The sequence below is a fragment of the Cariama cristata genome, unplaced genomic scaffold (genome assembly GCF_000690535.1).
Source record: "Cariama cristata isolate BGI_N322 unplaced genomic scaffold, ASM69053v1 scaffold7512, whole genome shotgun sequence".
NCBI classification, from domain to species: Eukaryota; Metazoa; Chordata; class Aves; order Cariamiformes; family Cariamidae; genus Cariama; species Cariama cristata.
This window is the reverse complement of record NW_009604358.1, coordinates 14,791-29,003: the sequence shown is the minus strand read 5'-3', so window position 1 is coordinate 29,003 and position 14,213 is coordinate 14,791. Positions and strand designations below refer to the sequence as shown.

General features: G+C 40.6%; 2 protein-coding genes across 2 annotated transcripts in view; one reads left to right on the top strand and one right to left on the bottom strand.

Annotated features, from left to right (window-relative positions):
• SUSD5 (sushi domain containing 5) overlaps nt 1-2,935 on the top strand; it is a 40,699-nt gene extending 37,764 nt beyond the window's left edge. Inside the window, exon 5 of the mRNA XM_009695563.1 lies at nt 1,653-2,935. Coding sequence (XP_009693865.1) covers nt 1,653-2,935 — 1,283 coding nt within the window. The remainder of the gene's footprint in view (nt 1-1,652) is intronic.
• A 7,816-nt stretch (nt 2,936-10,751) lies between these two features.
• Nucleotides 10,752-14,213, bottom strand: part of CRTAP (cartilage associated protein) — a 17,189-nt gene continuing 13,727 nt past the window's right edge. Inside the window, exon 6 of the mRNA XM_009695562.1 lies at nt 10,752-11,180. Within this exon, the coding sequence (XP_009693864.1) occupies nt 11,121-11,180 (60 nt within the window). The 3' untranslated portion in view covers nt 10,752-11,120. The remainder of the gene's footprint in view (nt 11,181-14,213) is intronic.

Below are 14,213 nucleotides of genomic sequence, written 5' to 3'. Positions count from 1 at the left end.
GCTCTTCCAAGAAAAATACCTTTTGCTAATACTCATTCTGTTCTGGCACCTGGCTTAAGCTGTTCTGGCAAAAAAGTAAGCTGGTGTGAGCTGTATCACCACTAAGTGTTTTTGGTCAGACTGCTTTGACAATATTTCTAATCTTTCTTAAGAGTAGACCAAATATGGCTCTGCCAGAAGTCTGGGAAGCAGTCTCCAAGGAGAATGTGACTCACTCGGAAATTGAGGTGGGCCCCAGATGAAAATGTGGTTCAAAGTTGGTTGAGTATAAAAAGGCAAAAGAAGATAAGGCTTCATGAATGCATTGATTTGTAATACAGCTCTCCTACTAATTTCTGGTTTCCCATGTCATGCCAGGTCTATTGCTTCACTGTCTTCACAAAAGACTAAACACTCTCTTAAAAAGAAAAGTTCTCACCATGATTCATTTTGTTTTATTTTCCATATCCCAAGGCACTATTTTCTAGGACTTTTAATGCCAGCATAAATCTCAGCAATGACATCAACTTTCTATGGACTAAAACTTGTGTGAGCTGAAAATCAACCACCCTGTCTAGTTTGGAAAATTTTTCATTGAGCTAAGGTTTTAGAAGAGTGGAAGAAATATAAATTACAATGCATTATTTCATTCAAATTCAAACATTTAGTTTCATGCTTTGAGTCAAGTCTGTTTTGCTCTGAGTGGCGGGTTTGTTGAGGCATGGGGAGTATTTCTAAATCAAACTCAAACTCTGTGATCAATCCGCCCTTCTGTTGCACTCAGATTTATTTATTTTTTTTTCCTGTTTTGTTTTGGGGTTTTTTGGTGTTGTTTGTTTTTCTTTTTTTTTTTCCTCTCTTTTCTTTTTGGTAACATTTAGTTTCTTAAAATTGGAAGCCTGAGAGTTGATTACAGACAGTACTGTCTTGATACCTAGGTGTTAGGCTTCAAGTGTTGGAGACAGCGTTTTCTATCCTTGCAGTCATGGGTGCATCTTGCTTTCTTGAGATGAGCAGAACTCAGCATCACCTTCGGTGGTGAGGTCTTCCTCGGGCAGCTCTGGAGAGCTCTCAGGGAATAAGAAATACCATTCAGCTCACCTGGCCCCAGCTGTCGAAGCACTGCAACACCAAGGTCATTTAGGAAAGTAGTATAATGATAAAAAAATTGAACATAAGGTACTGAATATAATCCTTTAAAATCAGCTAGCTCAAAAGGGATGAAGTTGCTGTAAACCTTCCAGGGTTTTTTAAGTCCAATTAGTATTTGATTACTTTTTGCTATACGTTCCTCTTCACACCCATCTCTTGCTTGAAAATGATGAAAATTTTTCTCAAGTCTGGCAAAAAGAGTCATGTTAGGGAGAGCAAAGGTTTGAGAAAACAATAAGCAATCGAAGGAATTCCTCTAAGTTATTTATATACAATTTAAATTTGGAAAGATAAGATATTAGCAGTTAGCATTGATGCCTATCCTGATTTTTTTTTAAAACTTGATACTGACCATCAGCTTATGGTGGACCATCCCCTCTTCAAATAAACAATAACACTGAATGAAAAATACTGTCTCAAAGTCACTCCCCATTGTACCTTTCTTCTTGGCTTCTTGTAACAAATGATCCCAGTGCTTTTCTGGAGAAATTAAATGTTGGCTTTTGTGGGGTTTTTTTTAGATGAAACTGAGGCACACATTGACTATGAAGATAACTTTCCTGATGACAGATCGATACCTATTGTTGAGAATGAACATGCCAACGGCAAAGAGGAAATCGAGCAGGAGCAAGAACAGCTTTCCTTCAGCAAAAGTTCAGAGGAAGGAAGAAGTGGAAGTACCAACGACGTTACTCAGGGCACAGACACTTCTGAAAAAGGAAGCAGGGCACCAACGGAGTCCCCCGTGTCACTCCTAAGCCAAAAAAACTTGTTTTGGTTTCCATCAGAGGCTTTCAGTGAGCCTGAATCAGAGAAAGAGACAGATGATTCCACTAAAGCGCAGTTTTCTGAAGGCGATAACCACATCGGAGTGAAGACAGCCTATGATGAACCTGGTGCCAAAATGTTTTATGACAGTGAGGATTTCCCCATTGGACCCATTCTCACAACTAACGACACAAAGGCAGAGATAGATGCCATTGCCATCACTGATGAGTCGTGGTTAGATGGCTACCCGGTAACACAAGAAGTGGTGGAAGATGATGAAGAGGAGGGGGATAAAGTTGATGGTTCGATGGGAACAGAAGATGACGTCGTCCTCACAACTGACCAGCCGAATCATGTTGAAGTAAGAAAATCGGGCAACGGCAGCCCAGCTCCAGAGGAAAGCTTAACACAGATTGTGGCAGCAACAACGGGGATAGATGACGAAGGGGCCAAAGAGACATCGGTACCACTTACATCAGTCAGCGGTCTGGAGAACTTAAGCGTGAGCGGAGGTTACGATGATGCCGCATGGGGCCACCCAACCACATCTCTGGAAACTGTGACTCAGGAGCCCGGTACAACGATGCTGTTTGACATAACCAGCTTAAAAACGTCGACGTCAGAAACCTCTGTGATGGCCAGCCCCTCTGATCACACTCCATATGCAGAACCAAAAGAAACAACCACCTACCCAGCACAGGTAGCAACCACTGCACCAGCTCCAGATATCGTTACTGACACGTCATCCCAGGAATTAGCTGAGCAAGAGAATCTCACCCAGGGCCTTGGAGAAAAGCCCGTCCCCACTTCCGAGCCGTGCGAGGGAGAGGATTGCTCCAAGTCCAGTAAAGGTGCTATCATAGCAGTAATTGTGATTCTTCTCTGCTTGTTACTGGTTGCAGCTGTACTGGCTGTGTGGTTTTTCAAAAAACGGCAGCAGAAAAATTCTGTCTATAAACTAAATGGAAGGTGTCAACCTAGACATCATTGCTACCACCACTACCACCAGCAGCACATCGAAATGCAGAAAGTCTAAGCAGGGGTCTTTTGGCAGAGATGCTAGAAATCGGAAGAAAAACAAATTGATGCTAGAAGGATCACATGACTCATGGATGCTAAAATCCAGCAGTGCAGAAAGCAGAAGAAAAAAAAAAGAATGCTAAAAGAACATAGAAGACAGAAGAGATTTCGTCCTTTTGAAATCTCAGTTTAGCATATTCGACCTTTCAGAGCTGAAGAATCTGTATGTTTTTATCACAAGGGTCTTTTGGAGACATCAGCAGGACACAGCGTGCTTGGTAGTACATCTACAATTTGTTCCGCTTTTACATTTTGCCTCTATTAATAATAAATTAATTGATTAATTTCTGTGTTACCTGGTTATAATGTAATGGCAGGGCTGGTCAGGCCATCTTGGTCTATTCTCAGCGGAAGAGGGAAAGAAGGAGGGAAGGAGGGAAGAAAGATGTTTTTGGAGCAACCACACATTTGGTGTTTGTTCCTTTTTTAGAACCTGCCCAAGCTGGTCAGGGTAAACCACCGTAACAAATTATTACCTGACATGTCTTAAAAAGAAAAAACTATTTGCTACCATATTTTAATGGATAGTATTGCAATGATTACTAAGGTACTTTTCTTCAACGTTGTGAATTTAACAAGCCACAAATGTTGGATCATTACGCTATTTTTCTGGAAGGTGTTCTTTTAGCCTTAGGGAAGAAGTGCCATTCTTATACTAATCTGTTTGTAAAAATCGTGATGTCTCCCTGGAATTCAGAGAATACTGTAAGTGCCATTCTTCCTGGAGTATCAGCAGGAGAGGAGTCAGAGCACCTTTCGTGCCAGGTGTTATGATGAATAGCCTCTTATTACAGAGCCAAACAGTGCCGAAGCACTTCCCAGGGGAACTCTAGATAAAGTCGGCTGCTTTTCGGAACACGATACCGACTGACCAAGATACTGAATTTTAATTCGCAGCCAGTAGTACCTCTGGCAACTGAAGCCATGTATAATACTTCTGCCACATGAACTCTGCGGAAAGACTCATTTTCGCCATTCTGCTCTTCCACCAGCTGGAGGGCTGTCTGGGGTGGACACTGGCTGTGGGAGATGGGTATCCACTTTGAATGCTGCTTATTGTGGTTTTAAAGATAAAGCAAACCTGGGAAAGAGAGAAATCGCATCCGGTTGATAACATGCAAACACTTGGCTTTTAGACTAGGTGTTGGTGTGAAAACACAGGGGCTTTTCCATGTTCCATTTCCAACAGTTGTGAAAATAAGCAGGGAGAGAGGGGAGGATGCTTTCTAGAATCCCTTAACACAGTTCTGGTGAGTTTAGTATGAAATACTCTTCCTTACCTTTCCGAATGAACAGGAGAAAGACTGGCAACTGTGAATAATCTGCAGGTCAGAAATCAATTCACCTGCCACTCTGTTTTACAGCCTTAGCCAAAATAGGCCAGTAGTTCAACACATCACCGCGCTGGAGTAAGGAAAGGTGACCGGGTGGAGCTCACCCTTGAGTCACGGCGGTAACCGTCCCTAACTCCACGGAGGGCAGACTTTAGGAAACGGAGTGCAGAATTGGGGCCGTCGTACATACGGCCATCGATCTCAGTCCTGGTAAGGAAAACAAAGCATCTTTAGATGACAGCTATACGTATATGTTATCTTGGAGAATTTGACCTCAGAGTGGTAAGAGGTGAACCTAACTGCCTGGCAAGAGCCACAGTAAATAAAGAAGGACAGAAACTGTACAGATTTGTAAATATTGTGTTCTCTGACATATGCATGACTTTATGCTTTTAATGCATTCTAGACTATGAAATAACCCAGAATTTCTGTTGTAAACTATTTTTTTATGCAGTAACGTTTTAAAAAAAAAACAAAACAGAACAATGGATTTCGCACTAAGCAACTTTATGGAGACTGTTAACTCAACTAAAACATCCCTTCTGTAATCTCAAGGAAATATGCAGAAAAATAAACACAGAAACAGCCATTAAAAATACTGTTTAACTGAAAGGTACAAGTATGTGTTACAGTCCTGTGTAGCATCATTCAAAATGAAAAGTCAATACTATTTGGCTCAGGAACTGGACATGTGAAAGTGAGACTCAAAATATAATTACAAATACAAATCGTACAGGGATCTTATTTGAGACTTAGAAATACTTGTTATTCATGAACCAGAAGAAAATGTACGTTAACATAATGCTTTGGAGGTATTTAAATAAAAATCAAGTTACAAAAAAAGGGGAAAGAAAGTGCCTGTGTGAGTTCTTGTGCAAATCATCCAGCTTGCCCACATGTTTATGGAGAAAAGATAGGTCTGACACTTGGATAATTCTTGTAGAAGACACTTTGATATAAAAAAAATTAGCTGAAAAAATGTTCAGCTTAGGCTGCCAGCCTGGCTCTCCTTCAGAAGACCATCTACCCCCTTTCGCAGCAGCATCTGTTTGTACTCACGGTTTCGACTTTACCAGAATGATTCAGGGAGTTTGGGAAGACTAATAAACAGATGGGGGTAAACAGCCCATGAATGGTAGATTTGACTTAGACCTCCTTTTTTGTGCAAAACTTGGCTAATCAAAGACAGTAGAGATGGCAAACAATAAATATAGTACAGTAAGTACAAAATCTGAAGATGCTAAGGTCAAAATACAGTAGGGGATGAGTTCCTTATTACAGGAATTAAGAGCTGAAAGTGTCGGCTGTGGGTTGAAATTAGGGAAGGAAAAAGGAAAGGGGGAAATATCGGATGGTGACATCCAGTCATTAAGCGACTGATCTGCTGCTCTGTGATAAAAATCATGTATCGTCCTCTGCTAGGGAAGCCACGTATTACAACAGGCTGGCCAGAATCGGCTCACGGGCGTTACGATGGAGATACAATCTTCCTTTCCCCTCCTTTCCTTTAGGAACAACCACCCCCTGCGTACAGATCCCGTGCTGCTGCGTCTGGGCAGAGCCCTGTAAGACTTTGCAGGCTGAGAAGCGATGCGCTGGGGCGCAGCGCGGAAGCTACTGGTAGGGTTTGGGGGTTCAAGCCCTTGCAACCAAAAGGTGTTTGCTCCCCTTGGTGCAGAAACACTGGGATCATGGATTTTAGGTATTCAGAAAGTCCTCAGGCTGAAATCCCCTCAATTTCTGTGCTTGTCCTTGCATTTGCCAGCTGGATGACAATATATGGTTTAGTGTGCTGCGCTGCCCTACTGCATGGTGTACCTCCAAAGCGCTTACGTTGGGGATTTGGGGCCACGGGCATTGAAGCCAGCACAGATTGATTTTTTTCTTCAGTGAAAAGAATTCGTGGGGTTTTTATACCCAATAATTTGTAACGCAAAGCTACAACATAATACGCAGCTGTGAAAGATCAGAATGTGTAGCTGTGAATGACCATTTTAAAAATTAGTCGTAACAAGAAATGATTAGATAGTTTTAAGATTTGTCCAATTACAGGGTTACCGCCAGCTCAAGATAATACTTAAATGTTTAATCCCTTTTCAGATAAGTCATAGTGAGAATGGGGCAAAGGCAGAAAGCCCCAATTTTTTTCTTAAAGTTAGGAGTCACATAAAGTTACACCTCTGACCCCCGTATTTCCACTTGGAAGTAAGCAAGTTCCATTACTTTGCAAAAGAATTAATCAGGAAAAAAGCACATTTGTTACTTCATGCCACTTAAAAGGCCTGCCCATGAGATACATTAAAGGGAAGAAAAAGTTAAAAATAATCAAAGAAAACTTAGAAAGTTTTTCTACAGAAAAAGGTTAGCATTTATAAACTTAAAAATTCAGAACTCTCTACAGAATTTAGTTTCCATGTATCATTGGTACTCTAAGGAGAGAAAGAGGGGAGGGAGGAGAGCTGTGTGTCTAAACCGCTGAATATTTCCTTGCCAAAAATAAATAAATAAAAAGGTATCTATTTATTTTAATATTTTTTCCTAGGCACTGAAGAGGACTTAGGATACAAACCCCTGATTTGCTGGGGTGTGCAACCCAACTTACTTTGGCTATTTCTTACTTAACTTCTTTTTTGTATATAGCTTAAACTCTCCACACTAGGTCATTCAAGTCTTGAGTCACCAGAAAAAAGAAGTCGCTGTTTAAAGTATGGCAGACAACCAAAAGTTCAGACAGCTGCAATGAAGGATTAGTTGTGGGTTTTTCTCACTGCCTTGCTACAAACTGCATCACAGCTCTATGTTCAAACATTATTAAATGGGAATGTTTTCTCTGGCACCGACTACTTCTCCCCACAGTTTAAGTATTGAATTTTTTTAACTGAAGTAGCTTTGGTTTACAGCTCACATTAGAACTTAAAAACATATTTCCATAGTAGCTGGCATATGCAGGCAACTGTTTATTCTCAGTACCAGCCATAATAAACACTTGTCCTTTTATAATCCAACAAATCTTTGTCTAATCACAACTCCATTTTCAGAGCTGTAAAATTTGCATGCTATTTAAACCATTTTTCATGAAGACTCTCTAGAAGTTGAAAGATTTTCTAAGCCTGCCTTCATTATCAACACCGACCCATGATTCACCGTAAAGGATGTGAAGATAGGCAGCGGGTATTAACGGCAACAGTCTATTGAGAAAAAGCTTCTTAAAGCAGGTCATGCTACAGGATTTTTCAGGGAATACCTTGTCTTGAGGAGTCCCACCTTTAACTCTAGCTTGAACTTACTCGGGCAAGTATGAAGAAATGCCACCTCCTTGGTCGGCCGGGCTTTCCAGGTGAATAGAGAACAGCATCCGACTAACTTCTGGGTTTATATTTTAGCATTCCAAAGCAGTAAAATTCTGGAAAATGGAGCAATTTGAATTTGCTTTTGGCTCATGCTTTGTCAACAGAAGTAATGAAGGTCTGCTTGCAGAATCGCTACGGTGAATGAGAGGGCCCAGCAGGACATTTGAATTCCTGTTGAATTTGCCAGAACTGATCATTCTAAAAGTATTTGTTTTTCGTAGCTGATTTTATTGGCTATCGGAATCACCGAGACACAGAACTATGGAGCCTGTGATGCTGTTTCATGGGAAGATAATCAAACTTCGAGGAGAAAAATCACTACCACCCTTCTTCCTTTTTAAATGAATATTACTATTTATGAGGATGAATTAGCAAGAAGCCGGTACTACATGAAGAATTACTATCACTAAGAGCAGGTATTAATTTGAAAAAGATTACATACTGAGCACAGTCTGTCAGACACACTGATTTCCAACCTGTGAACCTCTTCCCTTGCCCAAGCTTTGGTTCTTACAGAAGAAAGATCGTCCTGACCGCCAGCAGTCGTGTGTTTCACATAACCAAACAGCCATTTCAGTGTGCCGGTGTTTGTGACTCAGGTTAATCTTCAGCTTTCAAGCAGCTCCCCATCACGCAGGACCCCATCCAACAAGAGATGGAGCAAAGGACTTACATTGCGTGCTGACCCTCGTGCGAGCCATCTGCCAGAAAATGGACTTCACCCACTGTTCACCGTTGCTTGTGGGCAACGGAGGAGCAGAGGCCAACAGCAGCTACCCAAATAGCCGGCTTTGCTATGAGAAATGTGAGCAATTATTAAAAAGTGTCATTGTACAGCTCTACAACAGGCAATACTACCACCGAGGTCATCTCCAGGGTCAGCAGACACATGGTACCAATGCTGCGTTGAGGTCAGTCGCACGAACGCGGTGGCTTCAACAAAACGACGCTTCCCTGAGCATCAGCATCATACTGTCAGCTTTGTCAAAAAAAGAAATGGAGACAACATCGGGTTAGGCAGAAGCTGCTAACATCTGAGGCAGACAACTCACAACTGCAAGAATTTGGGGTGGCAGAAGGGAGGCAAGAACCATATTCCCACAGCCTCCCAAGAAGAGCTGGCAGGATCAGAGAAGTGGAAGAAAAGACACTAATTTATTGCAGTCACATGTAAATGTTGGCATTTAACAATAGCAGCAGCAAAAGAAAAATCAGTTAAAAGAACCTGAGAATGCTGAAAAAAGCCACAATAAATACAGAAGAACTGGAAGAGGAGCTATTTCTCATTAGAAAAGAACAAGGGTTTGAGAACTACTTGTACTTATTAAGATTGAACTGGCTTGGGACCATATGTAGTGGAAATTAAGAAAGCCAGAAAAAATCCACAGACACTTGAACAAAATTAAAAAGGGATCAGAGTGCCATTTCAGGAGGCCGCAAGAGTATCAGTTGCCTCCTCACGTTAAATGGAATGGTAAAGGACATCAGACTTTCTTAACGTAGGCTTAAGAAAAATAAATCATTGGCTAATGGACATCTTAGTAAATCATGAAATCCCCACTCGAGAAGGCACAATGGCAAGGGGCTTTTAGCTGTAAGGTTGAGAGCTGAGGAAATGACTGAACATGAAAAGAGATCAGCTAAGGAAGCCTTAAAGACAGAATCACAAGCTTACCAGAAAATGGATAATACCCGAGAGACCTACAATGGTTGAATAACTGTTTGATGAAGAGGAAAAATCAGGGCTCATGGGCACTAAATGTATCCCCAGCGTAACCCATTGAAGTCAAATGAATCACAAAACAGGTTAACTCTGGTGCTCAGTGTTTTACTGGTGGAATGAAAATATTGCGGTAATTTTACCACATACTTTGTTCTTTAAAAAAGATTATAGCAACCTCTGACAATTAGTGCTGGAGAGGGGAAGGGAGTTCTTTTAACTGGGAAGAAATAATTCTGGGTGGCAAACCACAGAGATCCTGCAAGTGATTTTCTGTTGTCTCGTACCTACTGTCGTCTACGCTACCTGCTTCACCAACAGGCAAACTCTGATCAGGAGCTTCATGCACACGTTATCTCCACACAAGATGTAGCGTTATGGCAAACCTCAGGCCCTATAACTTGAATTATAGGCACCTCTCTCGGAAGTCTTTAAGGTTTCACACTGCAGAACCTACAGAGAGTGCGCAAGAGCTAGGGCACCACAGAAACACAGCGCCAGGCAATGGTCCTTGGGCTTGGCAGAGCTCCCAAGTCACTTTGGTAAACGGTGACAAGGAAAGAATAAACTAAAAATGTGGTACAATGAAGGCGATGGAGATGGATACATCCACCCTCAACCAGCTCCATGCCCTTTCATGGCAGGATTTCTGCATTCAAAAGCTAGCGTATCAAAGACAAAGTTATTTGGAAAGCAGAAGGACAAAAGAGGCCTCTTCAGTAGTCTTGTGCACTAATTCACTACTCACCTCTAACACAGTGGGTTTGGGGCCTTCAAAGTATTTCTGTGTTGGGCTCAGCCACATAGTTAATAACAATGTCAGGAATTCACATGCAAATATTATTTTTCATGATTTCACTTAAAATTGCCTCAGTGTCCACCTGTACTTACTTTTGGATGAAAACTATGCAGACAGTCCCACCAGACTGAAAAAAAACATGCAAAGTGTTTTCCACAGAAGAGAATACTAAATACATCGACCATCCTTATTTTATACAAGATTGGCCCTACCTCACACAGGAAACACAAGTTGTTCCAACAGAAAGAGTAAGAATTGGTAGGAAGAAGGAATTATTTATTATCCAGTTCTAAGTGACCTCAGTTTCACATCACAGAGTTTAATTTAGTTTTTAAGAAAGATCAATACTGCTTACAGAATTCTTTAAGCAATTTTTGCAAGATCACTAGTTGTGCTTTGTTAATCACCTTATTTCAGCTATTTAAATGTACCTTAACATGGGATGGAGTATCACTTTATTCATCATCATAGAAAAAGACATATATAAATAATACAATACATAGCTCAGAAAGGCTAGAGGAACTGTTTCATCAGTTCTCACAAAAATTCTTCGGAATTTCTCTCACGAAATCTCACAAAAGTTCTTCGGAATTTAGCTGTACTGTTATAACTTAGTAGAACAGCACTGAAATGAGGAACCTTAGTGTTAGCCCAGAAAATACAAATAGTCTGTTTTGTTGTGTTTCTGTAAAGGAAAGAAAGCTCAAGAGGGAAACCCCTATGCACCAATTCTGGAAATGCACAGTGAAAAGCCATGCCCACAGAGAGTCAGTGCAGCATGGAAGTGATCGTTCAGGAGTGGATCTTGTGATGTACGGTGGAGCTTAAAGGAGCAGCTTTGAGGTATATCTAACTGGAACTACAGGTGACCAAAAACAATAGGAAGGAGCAATGGTGAGTCTTCACTTTTGTAGAATACTTTGTGGTCATTTCACTCATCAGGATTCCTTCTTTTCCTCCACTTCTAACAGCTCATCAAGGAATTCCACAACTTCACCCTAGAAAGGATGAAATTTAACAGAGTTACACCTGTACTGCAAAATCAGTGGAAAATTTTAACTGTTTCAATCAAAACATAAACTGTAATAGTAGGTGTCTAAGTATTTTTTAACACCCTTCATGCAGAAGCTAGCACAGCAAGCCTATAAAATGCAAGTAAATGGCCCACACAGGGGTAGCACAAGTACTTGCAGTGACATACAGACCTTAAAAGAAGGAAATGTTACACTTCACAGTAAAGCCTCTTGTACTTTTTCAGGTATTTAAATAGACAATGGAATCCTCAAACTAAGAAAGTAGAGGCATAAATGTTTAAAGCAGCCGTTAAATTACAGAATTGTTAAAATACCATAAAAACTTAAAGAATTTTAGAAAGCTTCAAAATTCAAAGCAGAAGTGTTTTGTAGAACCGTAACTTTGACTTTGCAACCGTCTGCTCTAACCGTTTATGTCACAGCCTTCAACACACACCTCCATTTTCAACCATAGATCTTCACATGCCACGCTTCAATGCAGCAAAATGTACAGAACCAGAGATACTTCAATGTTTTCCGCACTGGAAACAAGTATGTTGGATTTAGATTCAGACCAGAGAATATTTACAAGCTCCACTCTGCTAATACAGGGTACCAACACAACGTAACAATCCAACTTTATTTAAACTACTCTTAACGCAGTTGTATGTCATATGCCATAGTCAAATGTCTTCCTGCAGTCAAGCCTGAGCACTGTGGGACGATACAGCCCGGCCGGCTGGAATTCACTGCCTTCTCAACCAAGCTACAGGAACTGAGCTAAAACCTGTTGTAATCACGTCCAGCCCAAGGTAACACCTCCCGTAGTGAGAAGCACGTAGCTAACAGCAAATGAGCGGCAGCCGTGGTAGCCCATCTGCTGGCACCCTCAGAAATACTCATATTTGGTATTTTACGGTTTGCCTTCCGTGCACAGTTCAGACACAACGCTGCCCGAGATGGGAGACCCCGTGGGAATGCCTGTGCGTATTTTCACTTTTTGATACAACTCATATACTGAGCTGTAAGAGAGATGCGGATGCTCAACATTACATTTCCAACCTTTTATTCTAATAAGTACAATGCTACGTTAAACTGTTTTAATTTAACTGTGGGGTTTTTAAAACTTTATTATCCTTCCTTTCTTGACATAAACTTATGTTCTAAAAAGGTCTTAAGATGTCATTTAGTTTTTTTCAAAAACAAATTGTCACTTCCTGATAGAAAAATATTCTGCTGGAAAATCTGATCAGCTCTTACTCATTCTCACGTTTAAAATAATAAGAATTTTTAACAGTTATGTTGAAAGCAAGTCATCCTTGCTTGGATGCTCATTCTCCCTCTTCACTTCACCCCCCCATTCCAAGTCTTTGTGAACTGTATTAGGCTTCTCAGTCTGCCTGATGAAGACTGTGAACAGTATTTTACAATCCTAATTAAATTTTAAGCACATTTTTGTCTAGAAAGGTACAGCACCTTCCAGACACATGCAGTTTGAGACTCAAAATTTTAGTTTTCTGTTCGGCTGAGGAAAGGGCATTAAAACCTCTGCCAGTGAAAATAATAAGAGAAAACAGAGAATTTTTGTCTATTCTGAATGCAACAATTGTATTATGGTTATGGTGATTAAAAATACTAACATCACATTTTTCAGAAGTGTGATTAGCAAAAAGAGAAATAATGAGACCCAAGCATACAAAAATAAAGGCGGGAGGAAAGCTGGCTGAAATAACTGCTGCTCTTGTTCCCTGCTTCACAGTTCCATCTCAAAAGACTGTTCTGCAACTATGAAGTAGTTTTAGCAAGTTCTGAAGGATGGCAATTTATTTTGCTTTGAATTTGTTCAAAACATCTAAGTATCCCATTCAATAAAAACACAAGAAAAAACGCCAGCACTTTCATGTTCCCTACTGGTTGCAGGAAATCTGGCAATCGGAAAACAGAAATTGGACATGTCTGTATGTTTTCCTTTGTTAGAAGTATTTTGATTGCCCAAGGAGCCCAACGGTGCAAGGAACTCAAGACCCCTTTACAAATGCACATGAAGAAAGAGCCAGTAGGTCCAACAGATGCCACGCAAGCAGCTGAAAGCTACAGAAACAGAGGCACAGAGGACTTCAGGTCAAGTTTTATAGCACAGCTCCTAAAACCATGGGCACAAGCATTTGGGTACCTCTTGAAGGCCTTGGACAGGCAAGTCCCATGAACTCTGAACACAGGTACGAGACGGGGAATACAGGTGTCGACTACAAGGGTCCCAGATCTAATTCAGACTGATTCTTTTACATCTCAGGATCATAGTGTAATGAAAGAATAGCAGATATTAAAAGGGATTTCTCTCCTCGGTCTACCTGCAGAGACAACCCTCAAAATGTAAGAGTCTGAGAGGTAGGGTGAAAGGCATAAACATCTGACTGGATGACCCAGAGTTACGTAGAAGGAAGACATTGTACCTTTGGTAACTCAACTGTATGGGAACTTAATTCAATTCCTATCATTGTCACGCTCATCAGTAAGACAGGGTATTTCAGAAGACACAGAAGATCCAGACAGAATTCAGGGTTTTTTTTTCTTCTGGTATGTTTTCAAATCCAGAAACACGTAAGAAGCCCAGGTTTTACATGGAAAAAGATATTCAAAAGCAACAGTATTTGAAAAAGAAAAAAAATTTACTGAAATCTGAAATCTCCAGTGCCTAAAATTGATCTCTAAAGGAAAGTATGATGGAAGCTGTTATGGTCTAATGAGAAGTACTGGGGAGTAAGAGGGCTTGAAATATGGCAAAAATATAAAAATAGTTGCCAAAACAATATACATACAGAAAATACGCTGTAATGCATCTGAATAATTGCCTGAATGTTGGTTATTTTTGAGAAGGCAAAAACTCCAGGTTACAGTTAAAGACAAGTAAAACCCATAGTTAAAATATTTTTGCCCGCACATTCACAGTCAGAATGTAAAACATTTGCAAGTTGTCCACAGTGTGGTTGGCAGCCTAACGAAAAGGTGATAATGCTA